This window comes from Elaeis guineensis, chromosome 2 (assembly GCF_000442705.2).
Source record: "Elaeis guineensis isolate ETL-2024a chromosome 2, EG11, whole genome shotgun sequence".
Lineage (NCBI taxonomy): Eukaryota > Viridiplantae > Streptophyta > Magnoliopsida > Arecales > Arecaceae > Elaeis > Elaeis guineensis.
In genome coordinates, this window is record NC_025994.2 from 119363177 (window position 1) to 119386252 (window position 23076).

Consider the following 23076-nt stretch of genomic DNA (forward strand, 5'->3'; position numbering starts at 1 on the left):
AAAATTTTGTTTTTCAATTAGAATTACAATTTCTATTTTTTTTTCAATTCTATTTTTTTCCTTTTTTTATTTTTAGGGTATTTTTTATTTTTTTACAATATTTTTTTTTTTTGAGATAATTTTTTTAAAAAATAATTTGAAATGGACAACGTAATTTGAAATGATATTTTTTATTTGAATTAAAGTTAAAATTTTTATTTTTTTTAAATTTCAATTTATAAATTTTTTTCCACATTTTTCCTCATTTTTTTACTTTTTTATGCATTTATTTTTTTATCAAAATTTAATTCAAATTATTTTTTTTTAAGTCAAATTTATAATTATATAATTTTTCTATTTTTTTACGTTTCTTTCTGTTTTTATGAAATTTTTTAGGCTATTTTTTTTTATTTTTTTGAATATTTTTTAAATAAATTAATTTTAATTTGAGAAAGTAATTTGAAATATTATTTTTATTTCAATTAATCTTAAAAATTTTATTTTTTTAAATTTTAAATTATAATTTTTATTTCTTTTCAATTTTTTAAAAATTTTTATTTTTTAATGATATTTTTTATTTTTTAAATTTTAAATTTTTAAAATTTTTTTGATAAGCATTTGAAATGATGTTTTTCAATTAAATTTAAAATTTTTATTTCTTTCATATTTCTTTCTCTTTTTTTTCTTTTTCTATGATATTTTTAATTTTTTAATTTCTTATGATTTTTTTAGACATTTTTTTTAAAAAAAATTGAAAAAAAATATCTAAAATTATTTTTTTATTTGAATTAAAAATTTAAATTTTTATATTTTAAATTTTAATCAAAATTAAAATTTTAATTTATTTATTAATTTAAAATTTTAAAAATTATTTTTTTTTATTTTTTTTGATTTTTTTGATTTTTTTTATTTATTGAAAAAATAGAAAGCACCATTTTGAATGGCTTTTTTAAAAACACCAGTCAAAATGGCGTTTATAAAAACACCATTTAAAATGATGTTTTTAAAAATATCATTTTAAATAATATTTTTTTTTTTTTTGAGACGATGTTATCGTGGAAAAAAAGGATGATCGTGAAAGGAGAAAAAACATCATTTAAAATGATGTTTTCTTCTTTTATATTATTTTAATAAAAAAATTAAATTTTAAATTATTTTTATAAATAATTTTTTTTTTATATTATTTAGAAAAAGAGCTCCTGCGAAATAGGTATTTTCTAAAGGTTCTGGTGCAGGCAATACGGAGGCACTGGGATCCTCATGTGGAAAGCCATAATTGCTAATTCTATTTTAAATTTTTCTTTTTGATGGAAGACAGCTACCAGCTTTTATTTACAAAGAACTGGCAGGGTAGGCGTAGGAGTTAGTTCCGCGTCTCGAACAGCCGCATTCCGAGGTATCTCCCCGTGCCGCAGTACCCGGCGACCCGCTCGCCGAACACGAGCTCTTGCACCCCACCACCCTCCTCCCTTGCCCCTCCTGCCCCACCGCTAGCCCCGCCGGACACAACGCGTTCAGATCGCTCCCGCACCTCGCCGCTGCCGAATCCTTTCCCTCGGAACGGCGTCATGGAGATGCCGAGGTTGTAGCCGTCCACGAGGCTGACGTCGTAGAAGTCCTGGGTCTGGCCCTGGCCGAGGGTGGCCAGGGGAGAAAAGCCGAGGCCATTGCAGGAGAGATTACCGCTGCAGTCGCCGGTGGCGGGGTCAAAGGTGCAGCCCTGGCGACCCCAGTCCTTCAGTTCTCCTTACTATAGTATAATTTTTTTGGGTAAAACTTTATATCTGAATTGCTATTGATATGCACGAACATTTCTTCAGTTCTTAATGCTGCCACTCTCTATTTTAAGCATTTGAAATATTTTTGATGGCTGAAAAGCCATTGTCCTCTCCTCTCTTTTATTCTCTATTTTGGTTGCAGGCCTTCTAATCCACATCGCTTCTCCGAGTTTTGCTTCACTCATCTAGGAGTGCTAGCTTGAAATCAAGTCGAAGGAAGCTATTATATATATTTTTTCGCTTTTGATTTTCTTCTGGCTGGAAGAAGCTAACTGATGTTGGATGATTTTCAGATGGCTTCCATGGACGCCGGGGATGCGTACAGAGTCAGGAGTTTGCAAAGGAACAATTTGACTCGGAGGGGTGGTGATGACATCTTTTCACAGTCTTCACAGGATGAAGATGATAAGCTGGCCCTGAAGTGGGCTGCTCTCGAGAAACTGCCGAGCTACGACCGAGTGAGGAGGAATATATATACTGATTTTAGCCGAGGGAGAGCACAAAGAAATCGACATCCACAGTCTTGAGTTGCAAGAGAGGAAGACATTGCTAGAGGCACTGATTAGAGTTGCAGACGAGGACAATGAAAGGTTCTTGTTGAAGCTCGGGGATCGGATTGAACGGTGAGGACTTGTGTAAAAGAAAAGCCTGAGAGATTCAGAAAAAAGAAGAGAAACATAAAAAAAATAGAGAAGATATCTTTTTTTTGTATTTCACTATGATATGTACATCCATATATAGAGATGAAGAAAAGAGAAACAGGCAGGAAATTGGAGAGATCACGGTATCAATCACGTGATCTTCCTAATTCAAAAACATGCCATAGTAATTATAAAATATTCTAGACAATATTCTAGACAATGTACATTCCTAATATTCTGTAACATGCCATTGTAAAAAAGATATTCTAGACAATGTACATTCCTAATATTCTGTATATTCCTGATATATAGGCAATGTACATTCCTAATAGTCCCCCTCAAGTTGGCGCATAGAGATTTCGAATGCCCAACTTGCATAGAATCTCTTGAAAATGATCACAGCCGAGAGCTTTGATAAAGATATCTGCAAGCTGACAATGTGTAGGAACATATCGTGTAGCAATGTCTTGAGATTGTAGTCGCTCTCTGACAAAATGACAATCAATTTCTATGTGTTTGGTCCGCTCATGGAACACAGGATTTGCAGCAATGTGTAAAGCTGCTTGATTATCGCAATAAAGGAACATGGGACCATGATGTGAAACACTGAGGTCGGATAAGAGGGCTCGAAGCCATAGTAATTCACTGATAGTGTGTGCCATAGCCCGGTATTCGGCCTCTGCAGAGGAACGAGACACTGTTGTCTGCTTCTTAGCACGCCAAGAAATCGGAGCATCTCCTAAGGAAACATAGAAACCTGTAGTAGAGCGCCTTGTCATGGGACATCCTGCCTAGTCTGCATCACAATAGGTATATAACTGAAAGGTGTTGACACTTGAAAAAAATATGCCTCGACCTGGAGACCCTTTCAAATATCGTAAAATACGGAAGGCTGCGTCTAAGTGTGGTTGCCGAGGAGATTGCATAAACTGTGTCAGAATATGAACCGAGTATGCAATATCAGGCCTAGTAATAGTCAAATAAATGAGTCGTCCCAGCAATCGACGATATGGATCTGGATCATCAAGTAGTTTTCCATCATCCGTCGTGAGCTTGAGATGTTGCTGCATAGGAAATTTTGTGGGCTTGGTCCCAATCATTCCGGTCTCATAGAGAATGTCAAGAGTATATTTTCGTTGTGATACAAATATACCCGAAGGTGATCGTGCCACTTCTAATCCAAGAAAATATTTTAAGTTGCCCAGGTCTTTAATGTGAAACTTGTCTTGCAAATATTGTTTCAGTGCCTGACATTTCGAAGGGTTATTCTCTGTAATAATCATATCATCCACATAAATAAGAATGGCAATGAAAGAGTCCTCATCCTGTTTGGTGAACAGAGAGTGATCGGCTTTAGATTGAGTACAACCATATTGGAGCAAGGAGTGTGAGAACTTTTCAAACCACTGTCTTGATGCTTGCTTGAGTCCATAAAGAGACTTACGCAACCGACAAACACGTGTGTCACTTGGTTTTAGAAATCCTAGCGGAGGTGTCATGTATACTTCTTCATGAAGATCGCCATAAAGGAAAGCATTGTTGACGTCCAACTGATGTAACTGTCAATGTTTAGCGGAAGCAACAGCTAAGAGACACCGTACTGTAGTCAATTTAGCCACCGGAGCAAAAGTCTCAGTATAGTCAAGGCCTTCTATTTGTGTGTATCCCTTTGCCACTAACCGAGCCTTGTATCGCTCAATAGAACCATCGGCCTTGTATTTAATTTTGTATACCCATCTCGATCCAATGGATTTCTTTCCGAGTGGTAGATGCTCCAAAGTCCAAGTGCCATTTTGCTGAAGAGCAGTGAGCTCAGCCCCCATTGCTTCTCGTCACTTAGGATCCTTAATGGCTTGAGAAAAGGTTTTAGGTTCTTTATGAGAGGTAATAGCTGAAATAAAAGCTCGATGGGAAGCATTAAGCTTAGAATAAGTAAGGTAGCAAGAAATAGGATAAGGCTTACCTGAGGTCACTGAATTGACGGATGTGTCTGAGGGTCTCCCCACTCTTGGGGCATCGACAATGTAGTCCTGTAATCGAACGGGTTGCTTCCTATCTCTGACGGGCCGTGAATTAGGTCCAATGGTCTTAGAAGGTGAAGCCTGCTCAGGAGAGATAGTGTCGATTGCATCAAGAGTTTTGTTCAAACTTGACATTTGGTTCGAATCAATGGAATTGGTTTGTGTTTGATCTGACTCATGAGAAAGAATAGGGTTTGAAATCTGTCCTTGGGTCTGACCCAAATTAGGTACATGAGGTAAATTATTGGTTGCCAAAGGAAATCCTACATCATAATCAGTCTGATTTGGTTGTGAAAAAGAAGGTATAATAGAAAAAGAAGGTAATGTTTGAGAATAAGGAAACATCTTCTCATGAAAGATAACATCTCGTGAAGTAAATATTTCATGAGTTTCAAGGTTATATACACGATAGCCCTTTTGACCAAGAGGGTATCCAACGAACACACAAGCACGAGAACGAGGTTGAAATTTATCACGGGACATCTCATGCACATAACAAAGGCTACCAAAAACTCTCAGATGATCATAGGTGGGTGGTTTATGAAATAAGAGTTCGTAGGGACTCTTACCATTCAATTTTGGTGTAGGTGTCAAGTTAATTAAATAGGCGGCAGTCAAAACACATTCTCCCCAAAAAGACACAGGCAAGTTGGCTTGAAATCTTAGAGCACGGGCAACATTTAATAGATGTCGATGTTTACGCTCAACCACCCCATTTTGTTCTGGTGTCCCAACACAAGAAGTTTGTGATATAATCCCATGTTCTAGAAGATGTGATTTCAATGGTCCGACTACAAACTCTTGAGCGTTATCACTACGTATGTGTTTAATGTTGGCATCAAAATAATTTTTGACCATAGCATGAAAATTAACAAAGCATTGGTATGCTTCGGATTTTCTTTGTAATAGATAAACCCAAGTAGCCCTTATGCAATCATCAACAATAGTGAGAAAGAAATGAGCTCCTGTGTGTGATGGGGTGCGATATGGTCCCCATATATCAATATGAACTAAATTAAATGGTGAAGCAGATTTATTAATGCTCAAGGAAAAAGGCTTTCTTGTCTGTTTTGCACGATAGCAAATGTCACAACAATTATTTATGGAATCAAAAGAAGTATTTGAAAGAAAAGGAACAAGTTTCAAACGCTTGTAAGAGCAATGTCCTAACCGAGCATGCCAGAGATTAATCGAAACATTGACTTTATTTGTCCGTGCAGGATGTATTGCCAAGCCTTTGAAGTAGTAAAGACCATCCCAGAGTTCACCCAATCCAATCAGCTTCCTCGTGGCAAGGTCCTGTAGAGTACAAAATGTGGGAAAGAAGAGAACAGCACAATTAAGTTCTCGAGCAAGTTTGCTTACTGAAACAAGATTGCAAGTAAAATTAGGAGCATATAAAGTACGATGCAAGGTAATATCATTGGTCAAAGTAACATCACCATATGAATGTACAGGCATATTGACTCCATTAGGTAAAGTAACTGAGAGTGCATTATCAAGAGGTTCAATATCATGAAGAAAGGACTTACAAAAGGTTAAGTGTTCAGAAGCACCACTATCAAGGATCCAAGAATGATGAAAAGAATCAAGAGAGGCCTTACCAACAAAATTTACGGCACTTTGAGTCTTATCTTGTCCAAAAAAGGAAATAAGTTGCTGATATTGTGTAGGAGAAAGACCCGGTATTGGAGAGATTATGTCTGTATTCAATGGTGTAGTAGCATTCACGGCAACCCCTCCTTGGTGCTGACTACCGGTCTCGGCTCCATTGCCTCTACCCTTAACTCGATCTTTGGATTGCCATCCAGGTGGGTACCCGATTAGCTCGAAGCATCTATCATGGGTATGTCCTGTCTTCTTGCAGTAGTCGCATCGAAAATATTTTTTTATTCCTTTCCTTGGAGCCGATCTCTTTATTCGCCCTTTCTGTCATGGGCTTAACAGCGAGAGCTGCGGCTTCGGGTTGAGAAGTTCGAACAGCGGTGACTTCCTTCTGCTTTTCACCTCGAATCAATAAGGCATATGCCTTATTAACTGTTGGTAATGGCTCCATGGACAGCAACTGATCTCGCAACGTGTCGTAGGAGTCCTTGAGACCAAAAAGAAACTGATGTAGTCTTTCTTCTTCTTTCTCAACTTGGATCTCTCTAGTGGCTCCACATGAACAAGTCGGCACCTTGGAATAAGCCGTAAGTTCCTCCCACAAGCCACGAAGATGGGCATAATAAGTGGCAATAGTCATATCATTGCCTTGCCTGAAACTCCAGATTTGAGTCTTTAACTCATGAATGCGAGGAGCATTACCTTGAGAGTATCTTTCCTCAAGATCGACCCAAATATCTCGAGCACTTTCAAAAAAAGAGATGCTATCATAGATTTCTGGTACAACAGAGTTGTAGATCCATGACATCACCATTGAATTGCACGTATCCCAGAGAAAATGATCCCGCGATCCATCTATAGGTCGTGCAAGTGTCCCATCAACGAACCGAATTTTTCGTTTGGCTCGAAGAGCAGTGATAATGGCCCTTCGCCATGCAGGATAGTTCGGTCCCTTGAGTAGAGATGTCACAAGGGCATTCCCAGGATTCTCTGAAGGTGAGATGAAATAGGGAGATACCGGATCATGCGCAGCATTTAAGGTCGATGACGAACCATCCACCATAGATTTGATTGTGGTGCTCTAATCGATTTGATCGGACATGTTGATGAGGACAAGATGTAGCAACTATTTGCCTCCAGCTACGTGCAAGAGGACGCTTCAGCAACAACCTGCTGTAAGCGCTTAATCGAGGAAAAGACTTGGATCAATGGCGACCCCGCTCTGATACCATGTAAAAGAAAAGCCTGAGAGATTCAGAAAAAGGAGGAGAAACATAAAAAAAATGGAGAAGATATCTTTTTCTTGTATTTCACTATGATATGTACATCCATATATAGAGATGAAGAAAAGAGAAACAGACAGGAAATTGAAGAGATCACGGTATCAATCACGTGATCTTCCTAATTCAAAAACATGCCATAGTAATTATAAAATATTCTAGACAATATTCTAGACAATGTACATTCCTAATATTCTGTAACATGCTATTGTAAAAAAGATATTCTAGACAATGTACATTTCTAATATTCTGTATATTTCTGATATATAGGCAATGTACATTCCTAATACTTACTTGCCTTATTGTTTCACATCAACTGGATCCACAATAAGCCACTAATCTTATTTTTTACTTTTCTTTTTTAGAGTTGGGACAGAACTACCTACCATAAAAGTGCGATATGAGCACCACAACATCGAAGAAGAAACTACGTGGACAATTGCCGACGGCATTCATACGGAGGCTGAGAAGGGCGTCTCTCTCTAATCTTCTCTAGAGAGAGAAGCTCTAGAAAACTTTTTCCTTCCCGCTTGTCTCCGAGCACAAAGGCCTCCCTTCTCTTTCTCTCCTCTCTTCTTCTCCCCCCTGACTCCCTCTCTGCCGTTCTTCCGGCGGACCCACGTCTCTTCTTCTTCTTTCTCTCTCCCTCTCTTCTTTTCGCTCCCCTCTCTCTCTCTCTCCAGTTCTTCTGGCGGACCCATCTCTCTCTCTCTCTCTCCCCCCTCCGGCGGATCCCGTTCTTCCCCCATTCTCTCCTTCTTTCTCTTCACCGGGTGTTCTCGAGCCTCCTCCGGTGCTTCCCTTCGTCCGACGGCCGTCGGGCATCACCTCCGGCGATGGCCGGCCGCCTGGCCCCTCTATGCGCTCTTTCTCTCTCTCTACCCCTCTCTCTCTCTCCCTCTCCCTCTCCCTCTCCCTCTCTTCTTCTCTCCCCCGTCCGACGGATCCCGTGCTTCCCCCATTCTCTCCTTCTTTCTCTTCATCGGGTGTTCTCGTGCCTCCTCCGGCGCTTCCTTTCCTAAGACGGCCGTCGGGCACTGAGATCTCTTCCGGCAATGGCCGGCTGCCGGCCCCTCTCTCTTCTCTCTCTCTCTCTCTCCAGCGAGGGCGTTTCCCTATCTCTCCTTTCCCTTCTCCAGCGTCTCTCGGGTGCCGGCGAGGCCCCCTCTTCCTCTTGGATCTGGGTTCAACCCCACATCGATCTCTCTCCCTCTTCCCGGCGCCGGTTCAACCCCCCTCTTCCTGGCTTTCCCTTCAAACAGTCGGCGCCTGTGTTCTCCCTCTCTTCTCCTTCCTCTCTCCCTCCCGGTTCCATCTTCCCCCTCCCTCCCTCTCTTCAAACGGCGGAAGGTCGGACCCCCTCTTTCTCTCTCTCTCTCTCTCTCTGTCTTTCTCTCTTTCTCCCCATTCGCTGGTCCCTTTCGGCGGTGGACCAACCCTCCCTCTTTTCTTTTCTGCGCTCCGATCCCCTCGGCTGATTTCTTCGGTGGGCGACGGACGGTGGAAGCCGGAATTTTTTCTCTCGATGGTGTCTGATCATGTTGGTACAGACCGATCCATGGATTCTCTTTCTTTTTATGTTCTCTTCCGCGATAAGATGGAAGCTTTTTTTTGTTTTGCACCAGTTGCTTCTTTCCCCTTCTATGTTTTTCTTAGACGGCGTCATTGCAATGATGGATGCAGACATAATGATCCACGATCTTTTTCGAAGATCGGCGTTGCTTCTGACAGCAGTATGGTGAAAATATTTTTTTAAATTTTAAATTTTAAAATTTTAATGTTAGAAAAAATTTTAAATTTTCAATATTGACGTGAGTTTTAGGATTCTGATTTGTTGATTTCTTTTCTTTTATTTTGAGAGCTCCTCTTTTTTTTTATATATTGTTATTTTTTTTTCCGTTTTTTTTATATTTTTTTAATAAATTTTGATGATTATAATGTAAATGCATATTAATCTTTTTTTTTATATTAGAAAAAATAGAGGATTGCCGACGACCTAAGGATTCCGCTATTAACGTATTTGAGCTACGTTGCAGATTTCAAATTTTCCTATCATGACAGTAGTGCAGAATACCTCTGTGCTTGTAACTTTCTTCTGATTTTGGTTTCTCCTGCACCAGGCTACCTCTCGGTAACATATTCCAATGATATTAAAGTTGAGGTCAGGACTCCTCAGCGCGACAAATGTCAGCTATCTGGGGAACATTCTCGAGTCGTCCCGAATCCTCGCGGACGCCCACCTCCTCCCGGTTCTCCTCGCCGCCCCGGTCGCTGCCGTCGCGTTCCTCCCCATTGTCACCGGCGTCGTTCCTCAAAGCTCTCCCAGCGCGTCGAACCTTCCCGAGTCGTCTTGGACGCCCTGCTTTCTTCACCACCACGTCCCGCCGTTCTCTGCCATCGCCTTCCTCCTTATCGTCACCGACATCGGCTTTCCCGCTCCAATCTCCCTCATGTGCTTTCCGCTCCAATCTCCCTCATGTGCTTTCCGCTTGCTCTGCTCACCGCCACCTCCCATCGGTCTACGCCGTCTCCTTCCTCCCCATCGTCACTGGCGTCGGTCTTCCCCTCTGATTTGCCTCAGGTGCTTTCCTTCCCACATTCCGAAAAGAGAAAGAAATTAAAAAAAAAAAAACTTAAGGGACCAATCGAAACCGGAGAAACCCCTCCGATTTCCCTCCGGTGCTCTCCTTCCCGCAGATCTCAAAAAAAAAAAAAAAAGCAAAAAAGAAAAAAAAATGATCAATCTATGTGGGAAAAGGTTCTACATTTTAATTTTTTTCGCTTTTCCTTTGTTTTTTTTGCTGATTTTTCTTATGTTTCTCCCGATGCTTCTTCTGTTTTTTTTTTTTTTTTTTTTTTTTTTTTTTTTTTTTTTTTTTTTTTTTTTTTTTTTCCGTTTTCAGGTGTCTCGGTCGAGTGGGAGGCTCGAAGCGGCCGAATGGAGAAGTTTAGACGATGGCCAGGGGTTTGTGAAAAAACCCCTCCGATTTCCCTCGGATGCTCTCCTTCCGGCAGATTTCAAAAAAAAAAAAAAAAAAAAAAGCAAAAAGAAAAAAAATGATGAATCTAGGTGGGAAAGGACTTACCTTTTACTTTTTTCTTTTTTTTTTTTTGCCTTTCCTTTTCCGTTTTTTTTTTGGGAGGTTCCCAGGTGTCTCAGTTGCATGGGAGGCTTGGAGCCGCCGAATGGGAAAGAACCACAGAAACCCATCCCCTCTCTCCTTCCGGTAGATCTCAAAAAAAGTGGAAGAAATGAAAAGGAAAAAAAGCAAAAAGAAAAAAAAATGATCAATCTATGTTGGAAAAGCACTTACCTTTTATTTATTTATTTTTTGACCTTTCCTTTGTTTTCACTGATTTTTTCAGATGTCTCGGTCGAGGGAAGGTTAAGCAGCCGAATGGCAAGATATGGACGATGGCTAGAGGTTTGCGTTGGTAATTATACATAAAAGTTTAAAAGAAATGAATATATTATCAATTAATTAATTTATTAAATAAGGTTGTGGATGGTCCATTCAAAGATTTAGAGTTCAAATCGTCTCATCCTCATATTTTAGTAGTTTATATTTTTGATTGACTTACAAAGAATATTTTTGGTTTAGCAGTTATAGCTGTTATTTGTATGTTAAATATGTTTTTTGATCAGGTTGTTGCAAATGATGGGTATATTTTGTTTGTATATTTGTTTGCTTTATTTTGGATGAATGTTTGATGTTGGTGATGGTGGGATTTTATTTGTATTTTAGGTAGAACTTATTTTTTCTAATACAAATTCGCGTCAGTCCCTAATTATTCTGCTGCTAATGGCAAAGAAAAAAATTCTACTTCATCTAAATTTTTTTATATTACAAAAATTTTATACCTTCCAATCCCTCTATGTTTAATGACTGTTATAGCTCGAATTGACATACTTTATGTGCTTCTTGAATAGAGAAAGAGTGATGCAATTCTATAATTATTTTCTGATTATATAGATCAAGTATTCAATAAATTGAGAATGAGTATAGTGCTAATTCTTATGTATATGTTATTGTTTATATATCATTTGGATCTTGACATATCATCTAATGTTCAATACAACTCTAGCTTTCGCTTATCATTATATTCTTGATAATTTTTTTGCAAATTAATTGAATCCTATTGCATAGCACATGTTATTGTTAGTAAAAGTCTAAAAAGAGGATGAATAGCGGTAATATTTCATCTCAATAAATGTCTAAGGTCTCATTACTTAGGTTTCAAAACAAGAAAGCAAAATTAGCTAAATTAAGTGGTATAAGTTGGAGGAATAAATGGAGGATAAAATTATTCCACCTTTTAAAACTTTTTAAGAAGGATTACTCCTTGGTCAACTAGGTTATGTGGGCTAGGAGGAGAGAGAGTGAAGCATTTATTACATACCAGATCTTTGGAAAATTTATTTTGTCTTTGAGAAGAAGTGATCTAATTTAGCTTCACAAATGATTGCTTGGCTAAAAAAAAAGGAATAGATGGGTTGAGAAATTTTCATTACAACCTAACATTGGAATGCAATCTAAATGTATTTGTCACTTGCTATAAGTTTAGGGATGGATGAACCCAGAACATAATATCTGTTCGCTATATTCTGTCTTTTAAGTTATCTTTTCCCTGTTTGAGTATTGTTAAATGTGTCCTATTAGAGTTCAAGATGGGTCGGATATTTAAAAAGATCTGTCTAACTAAGCTTATTGCAATATTAGATGTAGGATTGGTTTATTGCATTTTTAGGCCAATGTGTTGTATTTTAACACGATTCTTTTTGGATTTTTTTTTGGATCAATTCTAAGCATTTATGTCCAAACATACAAAATATCTAGATTTATTATATACGAATGAAAAAAAAATTAGAAGATTAAAAACACAAGTTGATTGTATTAATTGGATGACATTAATTCAACAAAAAAAATATTTTTTTTTGAGTTTTTAAGATTAATTTTAGGATTTTTTATTTAAATTTATTATATATGGTTCATAAAATATCCAAAGATCGGTTGTATGAAATTACACTATATATATATATATATATATATTTGGTTTGAAAAATTGATTAGTAGAAAAAATAAATTTAAAATTATGAATTATATTTGTTAATTGATTTTAAGATTTAATATTTGATATTTAAATATCAAATATTAAATATTTAAAATTGTGGTTTATTTCTTCAATTATTTTGATTTATATTATGTTATGGGACTCAATTCAGTAATACTCTAATATAATTTTTTGGTATTTGTATTTTCAATTTAAATGAAGACATTATGGTAGCTGAAGATTAGCATGAACATAAATTATCAGTTAATAAAAATACTATATATTACATTGTCTAAAATTTATATAATAATAAAATATTTTAAATTTTTATTTTTATTTAAAATAAATTCCATTGTGAAGCGTGGGTTACATGCTATTTACCAAAAAGAAAGATATCATTGCCAATCCTTGGTGATCATCAAGCCTCGCAAGTAAGCGGGAGTTTTTTCCTTTTCGCCTCATATGAAAGTAAGATGAATTGTTCTAAAAGATTTTTTGTTATTATTTTAATGATCAATTGTAGCATCACTCCATCTGGTATATTGTTATTTCTGTTCTTGTACGTTTCAAGGTGACTTTGCTCCTATGTCCCCTAGGCTAAGGAAAAAACTACATTGTTGTTGGCCTTAGCTGGAAAGCTGAACTCAAATTTGAAGGTCAAAATCATACATATTCTATCTATTTTCTTTAGTTTCAAAACATAGATCCCCCATCTTCCTCTTTAATAATTTGAAACTAATATAAATCATCTACAATGAGACCATAGCTATCAAGAAACGAGAAGGCAGCTAATATCATGTCGAATCCTGATATCAATGTTTTTATAAAGGTGAGATATAAAATTTTAATTAAAATTTCTCTTCTAAAATCTTTAATCATAGTGAGATCTTCTATTTGAATTTAAAATAAATAGAACAAAGGGTTGGAGATTGTCAATAAATTTTTTTTTGCTTTTCTCTCATGCAAGCAACTATAATAGGTGGACAAGAAACCTATATTGTCACAAAGTATATATTGAAGGCACATGCTGTATATTTCAAATATGTACTAAGGAATGTTTATAGAATAAAATGAATATTTCATAGGCACTGTTCATCTCTTTAGTCACTTTCTTTAAATTATATAGGTCTTATGATTGGAAAGTTATATCGATATTATGGTAGGAGATAAAATATAGAGAGATATCTCTGGTGGCTGAAGGAAGCATATCACGACAGATATAGTAATTGGTAAAATGAACAACTAAGTTCAAAATTCTTTTGAGTGAGGCTTCATAGAATATATGTGTCCATCTGATATCTCCATATGTAAATGAATTGGGCTTGGGATCTTTGGTTGCATTCTATAGGTGAGATACTCATCGGACATGCAAGAGTTCTGTTTATGGATGAGATATCAATTAGTCCGGAGAGCTCTTTGATTAAACAATAGGAAATGAACTTTTCATCCTCTATGACAAGAGCAAGAGCCATTATGACGTTCTGATGACATCAAAATATAATGTTAGCAAGAAGAAGCTTTAAAAAGCTAACTTTTAGAAATTCCTTAAGAAAATGAATTTTGATCATTTTGAAGCTCCTGTCCTCTTCAAACACAAGATATGCTTTTGTATCCTGTGCGGTGTTATATAATTTCAACGTAGATTTTGAAGATTCCAATGACAATTGTAGAGGTTGGAGTATGGGTTTTGGCAACTTACTATGTCATTGGATTCCATCCAAATGTAGGAAGGTAAACAAATCATTCTGTCTTAGTTATGTTGACCTGACAAATTAAAATAGAATGATTTGTTACCTTCTGACGTTTGGAAGGTAAACAAGCAAGATTAAAGGTCTATTGTGGATTCAGTTGATGTGAAATAGTAAGGCAAGTAAGTCCTCACCGTTCAATCCAGTACTTGACCTTCAACAAAAACTGTTCATTGTCCTCTTTTGCAGCTCTAACCAATGTCTCTAGCAATGTCTTCCTCTCTTGCAATCGATGACTGTGTATGTTGATTTCTTTGTGCTATCCCTCAGCTAGATTCAGTATATTCCTCGTCACTCAGTCGTAGGTTGGCAGTTTCAATGGTAAGAGGTTCCATCCCAACTATAGAGAAGAAAGAAAAAGTAAAAAAGTAGGATTAGTGGCCTATTGTGGTAATATATATGGTAAGTTGATCCCGACTACAATATCTATAATTGGAATTGGAATCTTTAAAATCCACGTTGAAATTGTATAAGATCATATGGGATACAAAAATATATTCCTCTGTTTGAAGAGGACATAGAGCTTCAGAATGGTCGAAGTTCATTTCCTAAAGAAATTTCTAAAGGTTAGCTTTCTAAAGCTTTTTCTTACTAACACAATATATTGATGTCATTAGGGCGTTAGGATGGCTTTTGTTCTTATTGTAGGGAATGGAAAGTTTATTTTCTATGATCTAACTAAAGACCTCATCAGACCAATTGATATCTCATCTATGAACTGTACTCTTGCAGGTTTGATGAGTATCTTACCATAGCATGCTAACCAAGGACTCGAAGTTGAAGCCATTTAAATATGGAGATATCAGATCGGCACATAAATTCTATGGAGCCTCGTTCAAAAGAATTTTGAACTATATTCATATTATCAATTGCTACATCTGTCATGACATGCCTTGTTCTTATTATCAATTGCTACATCGGAGACACCTCTCTGTATCTTATCTTCTACCATAGTGTCGGTATAACTTTCAGTCCTAAGATCTGCATAATTTAAAGAAAGTGATTGAAGAGATGATCAGTTTTGTGCCTATTAAGTATTCATTTCATTTTATAAGTATTCGTTGATATATAATTGAAATATACCTTCAATATATACTCTGTGACAATATAGTTTTCTTATCCATCCATTGCAGCTGCCTACATAGGAGAAAAGTAAGGAAAATTTCATTGACAACCTTCAACATTTTGTTCCATTTATTTCAAATTCAAATAGAAGATCATATGGGAGCTCACTATGGTTGGAGATTTTAAAAGAGAAATTCTAATTAAAATTTTGTATCTCACCTTCATGAAGTTATCGATATCAGGATCCGGCATAATATTGGCTGCGTTCTCTCTTCTTGATAGCTCTAGTTAACATATCTGTATAGTCTCAGTGGAGATGATTTATATTTTGTGATTCCAGTTAAAAGAAAAGGGTGCCCATTTAGATTACAGAGTCATGATGTATCTAATATTGTGATTGTGAGATTGATTTCATCCATGCTTCCACGGCCAATGATGAAAAAGTAAAGCTTGTGCTGAAGTAAAATCTCTATTTCGTGGAGTCACCTTTCCCAGAGGTAATGATGGCTCAAAATATGAAATTTTGGATTTCCAATGAATTGTATTAAAGGTTGCTTGTTAATTGGATTGCTGAGAATGTGATTTTGTGAGCACAGGTGCTGAAGACGTTGCTTAGAGATGAAGTTATAGCCAGGGCACGGATTACTCCTGATGTCGTCCCAATGTTTCAGTGGGACTCTCTGTAGTTTATTGCAAACAATCTCAAAACTGGAATCCTGTTGCACCCAGACCTTTTTTCAAGATTTTGTCAATTTTCTTTCATTTCCAGTGGTCCTGAATAGTTTTTATTTTGCATGGTCGCTCCTAGTGGCTCTGTTGATCTTGGAAGAATCTGTAGCACAATATTTAACACAGATATCAAATATTCTTTATTCAAGTCATGCATTTTTCTTCTCCTATCAAGGAGAGATGCCCTTATATGGCTCCAACTTTTTCCTAAAATGTTCATTCGTCGAGATTGCGTTCTGCAAGTACATAATGGGAAGTACATAGTGGGTGAGATCCAATAACCAGTCTGCAGACACGTGTGTCACGCTCCAATCTCGGCCTCCGATCACACAGACACATGGATGCCTCCGGCCGCTGCTGTGCATCATATCCAACAGCTAGAAATAGCATCATGTCTCATGCTCCGGCGGTCACTGAACTCTCTTTTAATGTTATAAAATACGTTTAATGTTGTAAAATATAGGTAGATAATAGGATCAGAATATAAACACTGCACTAACAACCTAACATTGCCGAAGTCTTATGTATTGATTGATATAAGGGAGTGGAATGGACTGCGTAAATTTGTGGGCTTAGGCGTGAGGGGTTTGGTGGGAAGTCATCATTGGGTTGCAGTAGATGAGACCAGACATTCCAAGTCTTAAATTTGCGTATCACGCATGAATCACTCGAGAATGTTTTTCTGTGCCTTGGTCAATTATCTGCCCAGTGTCTTGTATATATTCTTTTACCATAAGACACAACTCCCTCAATGTGATAAAGATCGCATTTGAAAGGTGCCCATAATCCATTGAACATTGACTAGTAATAGGCATGATAGCCTTTCGGACAAGAAGACTAGATGGCTTAGGAAAAAGATAGTTTGTCAACAAATATTCCAAAGCCTAATCGAATTGAGGCTGGAATTAAACCTCTGTGCTCGCTTAGTATTGCCACCAGCACCATGCCATAACTCATGCTTCATACGGAGCCCTCCAAATAATTCACTTAGACTGTAGATAATAAGATCATGATGATGTTTATAGTAACAAAACACACATCCACCGTTTATGATTGTCTGCAGTTCAAGCAAATGGAAGATGAGGAGACTTGTATTAAAGCGGTCAGTTGGTGGAAAAGGGGTGCCACTAACTATCTTTTGGGAGTGTTTTACCAAAAGAAAAAAAAAAAAAAAAATCTTTTAGGAGTGTGGTGGCCCTGGCGGCTCCTCTCCCTTCTCCCGTGTGAGTGTGATTAAACGGAAACTTAACCCCTAAAATGACCGAGAAATTGGAAACGAGAAACGGGGGACATCATTTTTTTTGGGTAATAAAAACACTTTTAAACAACTATCAAACATTAGAGTCTACGGTTTTGTTTGGAGCGATGGTCAATTACATCCTTCTCCTTCATGTACCGTTTATAATGCAGGCTCTTAGAAACCGACGTTTTAATATGTGCTATAAAAGGTTGAGATTCGTAATTTGTATTTGAATTTTATGTAAGCAATAAAATATGCGGTTAGAGCCCAACCCAAATTGCCGAACATGTTGAGAAGACAATGAAAATATTTAATTTGGACAGCTTTTAATTACTTAATAAATCTAAAATAAAATTTATCACTAAATTAGTTCAAATTATAAATTAATAATATTACTTCTTGTTATTGATGATGTCATGGTAGTATATATTTACAAGTAGTGCTATCAATCTCTAAGAAAAAGAAATCAAGATCTAAAATTTTAACTTTAAAAGCTTTATTTGTATGGGGCTTCAACAATGAAACATTAGTCCTATTGTTCTTAAATTAATACTATTAATAATAATCTTCTAAAATATTTTGTAATTACAAATGCTGATTTAAGATTTTCATTACTTGCTAACGCTATCTTCTTTCTTAATCACAAAAGCAAGAAACATATATTGATAATTTTGGCTCAATGTTGTCAAATTTGTAGCACAATAATCAATATTGAAATCCACAATAATTGATGTATTATAGGACAATAATGGTATATTAAGTTCCATACCTTACAACTGTTGCTATTCTATGGATAATATGGACCTTAATATGTCATGATCATGATACACAACTTCAAAAGGTATCTTTTTTAGAGTGGAATGGAGGAAGCGATAGCCTCCCCCAGGTTTGTTAATTGACAAATATGCAAGACAAAATTATACAATATCATGATAAGAGAGAGAGTAATACATAAATAACTTGAAAAGCTATCGACTCAATAAATTTTCATGAGTTACTGTAACTTTTTTTTTATTATAAAAGCAGTACGTGTATTTATAATTTTATACCATTTATCAATTTGTCAATATTTGGGTTTTCAAGCTCGTACTCTCCACCGTTGGATATTTCCCAAGACGAGAAATTTGAGAGGCAGCGGGAAGGAGGAAGATGACGCGGTTTCGTGGCCACGTCAGCAGCGGGAGGCCTGCTGGGGCTGATCGTGGATCGGCTGGAGGCGGTTAGTGGTTGGCACCAAGGCAACCTGTAATTCAAAAAGGCTCGCGGGAACCGCCACTCGCCCAGCATTAATCATCCTTAATTATTCCATTAATTATGATTATTTCGCCATATGAAATTAAATTACGCGGAAATACGCCTCAAAGACTTCTCCAACCGCAGGTCTCCATCACAACAGAGGTCCTCTTTTTCCCTTCTCCCAAATCCCTTCCTCCGCCCCCCGGGTTCCTCTTCTTCGCTAATTTCCAAATCAGCCTCCTTCCCTTGTCTTTGGAAACGCCTCTTCTTCTATTTTGTTCTCATCACATCAAAAACTCTTCCTTTTGTAACCCGCTCTTGGATCCAATTCTTGTCTCCAACTGCTTGTTTGTGCTGGAATCGTCGACGCGGATCATAAGAATCGGTAAGGATAGCAATTCATATGTTTCGATCGATGCATGTCAACGTAAAATAGCGTTGCTTGATTTCTTGAACGTTATGGGTTATGATTTTCTTGATTTGATATTGGTTGGAAAAATATTTGTTTCTTTAGGCAAGTCTTCATTCCTTGTTCTTGGGGTTATTGGTTGAAAGATTCTGGTTGAATGGAGGCTAAAGCTTGATTCTGGTTTTAAGAGATTTTGGAGGAATTTTGGTCTGATAGAAGACTGACATGAGGATGGTTCCTTAATTTTTGATAAAATTCATATGCGGAATATATTAAAAGAAACCGTGCGTTGATTAGAGGGCAATAATCTGAAAGAAGAATCTGACACTTAATTCTCCAAATAGAATCTTCTTCCCTGAAAATAAGCTTTTCTTGATTGCTTCTCTTTATGAGTTTTGTATTGGTGATTCTTGATACTGTTGGCTTCTTTTTTGCCGAGAATTCAAGATTTGCACAAAAAATAATCTCTGATTTTTCTTTTGTGTCATTTTGTTTGATCAAAAGGAGGTCATAATAGTCTGGTTGAGTCTTATGGCCGATGACTCTATCTTCTTGATATCTGGTTAGCGACCGAGAAAAGAGATCCAATAGAGGTCGAAACTTCTTTTGTCGACCGGGGATGGAGCAGTTTCGGCAGATTGGTGAAGTCCTGGGGAGCCTCAAGGCTCTGATGGTGTTCCGGGATGAGATACGCATGAACCAGCGCCAGTGCTGCCTGCTGGTGGATGCCTTCAATGCTGCGTTTGAGGGGATCGGCGACGAGATCCGACACTACCTGAAATTTGAGGAGAAGCTCACCAAGTGGAAGGCCCTCGAGCAACCCTTCAAGGAGCTCCACAGGATCTTCCGGGAGGGGGAGCAGTACATCAGGCAGTGCCTTGAGCCCAAGGACTGGTGGGGGAAAGCAATTGCGCTCAGTCAGAGCACTGACTGCATCGAATTCCATCTCCACAACTTGCTATGGTGCATCCCTGTTGTGCTCGAGGCGATTGAGAAAGTCGGAGAAATGTCAGGGTCTGATCAAGAAGAGATCCACAAGAAGAGGGTGGTGTTCTCGAAGAAGTATGAGAGGGAATGGATGGAACCGAAGCTCTTTCAGCACAAGTTCGGAAAATTGTACCTGGTTTCACAAGACATATGTAGTAGATTGGACAGTGCCTGGAAAGAGGACAGGTGGATTTTATCTGAAATGATAGAGGAGAAGAGGAGTTCGGGGTCAAAACCGATGACAAAGCAAGAACAGCGGCTCGCAGAGCTACTGATGGGTCCAAAAGGGAAGCTTTTCGCAGCCTCGGTCCTTGTGGGATCGCAGGACTACCAAGTGAAAAGGAGATTTGGGTCAAGCAACTACAAGGAAGTCCAGTGGATGGGGGAGAGTTTTGCTGTGAAGCATGTCATTGGAGAGATTGAGCCACTAATGAATGAGATCTCTCTCTTGACATCGATCAACCACCCAAATGTGATGCATTATATGTACTCATTCTATGATGAAGAGAAGAAAGAGGGTTTTCTAGTTATGGATCTCATGAGCAAGGATCTCTCCAATCATATCAAAGAGATTTGTAGCTCAAGGAGAAGAATCCCCTTCCCCCCTCTGGTGGCAGTTGACATAATGCTTCAGATTGTAAGAGGAATGGAGTACCTGCATTCAAGGAAGATATATCATGGGGACTTGAACCCTTCCAATGTCCTAGTTAGGACAAGGAGTTCTTCTCCTGATGGTTATTTGCATGTAAAGATTGCTGGATTTGGTCTGTCACCTTTGAAGAACTCAAAAGTTTCAGCAACTCAAGCTGCTACCATGAATCCATGTATCTGGTATGCCCCAGAGGTTCTCTTAGAGCAGGAGCTGTCAGGAGAAGCTAGTAGTAGCAAGTACACAGAGAAAGCAGATGTTTATAGCTTTGGAATGATATGCTTCGAGTTGCTGACGGGAAAAATTCCCTTTGAAGACAATCATCTTCAGGGGGATAAGATGAGCAAGAACATAAGGGCTGGTGAAAGGCCACTGTTTCCATTTCAATCTCCAAAGTATCTCACCGGCCTAACAAAAAGATGCTGGCATGCCGATCCCTCTCAACGGCCAAGCTTCTCTTCTCTTTGTAGAGTGCTCCGTTACACCAAGCGCTTTCTAATTATGAACCCCAATCAGGGTCAGCCTGATTCAATGGTACCTCCAGTGGATTACTTTGACATCGAAATGAGTCTATCAAAGAGATTCACAAACTGGGCAAGAAAAGAAACCATCCAGGTCTCAGAAATTCCTTTTCAGATGTATGCCTATAGGGTTATAGAGAGGGAGAAAACTAGTGTAAATGTCAAGGATAAAAATTCGGAGTCAGGAAGCGAGGAGGCATCGACTTGTGGAGATGAGAATGCATTCGGTACAATTCTCACAGAAGATGTCTTGTCCACCACCATAGGTTCCGTGAGGTTGTTATCTCAGGTGACTCCTGACTCAAACAAGAAGGCATTAGCAAAGAAAGTCCATGGAAAGGTCAACAAGCAAATAGGTAACCTATAATCCTTTTCTTGCTTTTATGTGATACTTTCTTTTCATTAACTGATTCTTTGCCAGTTTAGATCTATAGTTTATTACTTGTCTTAGTAATGGGGTTCTTGTAATGTAGCTTCGGATGTTCTGAAATAGGTGCAACGAACTTTGATTATTACAGACTTCCAGGCGCTACAAGTGAGGCAGTCATTCATCGTGGAATCAGATATATTTTTCATGATAAAACCTTTAGCGTTTGTCTGTCCAAAGTCAAACAATGAATTAATTAAGCTATTTAACAAATCATATTTTTTTAAGCTGGTTGTCCTGTAGAAGATCAAGTATGTGTCAGTTCTTTTTGCTGTTGAATATATGAATAGCAAAGCCAAAATGCAAAAACTTGTCTTTCGCTGAACTAAAAACTTGGTGTGCAGAAAATCTTGGATTTTTTAGTTGTTTCCATAATATATTAATTGCTTTAGGTCCTTTCCGTTTATTTGCAACAATATCTTTTACTTGTCGGCTGATGTTATGATCTCCTAGAGAAGGAAAAAGACTATTCTGATACTTGCTCGAATTGAAGTGCTCCGAATTCTAAATCTGACCTTATAAGAACTATCTTCACCTTCTTCCATTCCTGAATTTTATGTATCAAAATTCCTTCTTCTCACTGCTAGCGATGGCTGAGCAATTGTTTTGCTTTGAACTCTTCAGGACAGCACCAAAAAGGGAAGACAGTGAAACCACAGCAACTTAGTTGTGGGCGCGGTTTGCGGATGAGCTCTGAGAGCCAGATGCCAACAATAGCAATGAACCCAAGACGGAGGACATCCGGGCATGTCTCAGATTGAGAAATAGCACACTGACCAACTGCTCATTTTTTTCAAAGAACGACTGGCACGGGGTCGTTGCAGTCAGCAGCACACCAACTGCATGTTCAGATCCTGTATACCAGACTTCTTGCGGGGCATAGATTGTTTGAAACCTAGTTGCCATTCCTGACGTACAGATGATAGCGGGTCTGTTATGATGCTGCATCTCGTAATCCAATGTTTTCACTCTCGTCACAGATGCCGCCCCACACCTGCACTAATCGAGCAGCACACGAAAGTTTTCATCCAGCATAATCTTGAATGTGAGATTCCCTTTTGAAAATCAAGAAAACCATAGCAGCTACATGTCCCATTGGATTTGCATTGGTGAACTATTTATTCTTCATTGTCAATTTGTCATATGTCAGAGTATTTGCTGTAGACTGCTTTCTTCTGTCGTACAAAATGTGTATTCTTAATCATACCTGGCTGCCTTCCTCCTAGATCCTTTGTCTCAGTTACTTGCGATAAAGCAAAAGATTTAAGGGTGACACGATTCCTCAAACATGATATTTGACTGCTCGAACTCATGGTTCAAGTTCAGCTGCTGGGTGATTTACAAAGCAGTTCACTTAAGGTCGCAAAAGCAACTAGGCCACTTAAAAATTTATTCAATCTCTAATAAACAGATGCTGTTCGGCCAGCACAAGATCCATTTGGGAGGTTCTGAATTTAAAAATCCTTTTGGTTTTATTAACTAAAATAACACCTAACATCGGAGTTTTCCAGAATTTCTTGTCATTACATTAGATAAAAACGCTCAAAACAAATTTCTTGTCATAACATTCAAAACAAATATTCCAGTATAATGTTTTGGTATTCTTATCATATTTTCTAAAATCATCCCTATCAAAAGCTCCATTAAAGAAACAAGAAACAGAAGATGCCTTTCAGGGCACATGTGCTTGTCATAACATTTTCCCGAAG

General features: G+C 37.8%; 2 protein-coding genes and 1 long non-coding RNA gene across 9 annotated transcripts; 2 read left to right on the forward strand and 1 right to left on the reverse strand.

Moving 5' to 3' along the window:
* The first annotated feature begins 1350 nt into the window (after positions 1 to 1350).
* On the forward strand, positions 1351 to 16046 carry LOC105039604 (uncharacterized). Of its 6 annotated transcripts, none has more exons than XR_012139253.1 (8): positions 1351 to 1691; positions 2051 to 2380; positions 7670 to 8848; positions 9425 to 9885; positions 10208 to 10531; positions 10671 to 10739; positions 12953 to 15666; positions 15766 to 16046. It is a non-coding gene; the product is annotated as an uncharacterized lncRNA (long non-coding RNA). The 6 variants fall into 6 exon arrangements; XR_003800552.2 differs by having other exon boundaries at positions 10208 to 10374; XR_012139255.1 differs by lacking the exon at positions 10208 to 10531.
* LOC140855383 (uncharacterized) lies at positions 6260 to 7087 on the reverse strand. The gene has a single exon (XM_073251272.1). It carries the CDS (start codon positions 7085 to 7087, stop codon positions 6260 to 6262), a length of 828 nt encoding a protein of 275 aa, XP_073107373.1.
* A 2460-nt stretch (positions 16047 to 18506) lies between the features above and the next one.
* LOC105039592 (uncharacterized) lies at positions 18507 to 22654 on the forward strand. Of its 2 annotated transcripts, none has more exons than XM_010915789.4 (3): positions 18507 to 18759; positions 19288 to 21296; positions 21992 to 22654. In XM_010915789.4, the coding sequence occupies exons 2-3, from the start codon at positions 19403 to 19405 to the stop codon at positions 22126 to 22128; spliced, it is 2031 nt and encodes a 676-aa protein (XP_010914091.1). In that variant the 5' UTR covers positions 18507 to 18759; positions 19288 to 19402; the 3' UTR covers positions 22129 to 22654. The 2 variants fall into 2 exon arrangements, with proteins under 2 accessions (XP_010914091.1, XP_010914100.1); XM_010915798.4 differs by having other exon boundaries at positions 19351 to 21296.
* Positions 22655 to 23076: the final 422 nt, after the last annotated feature.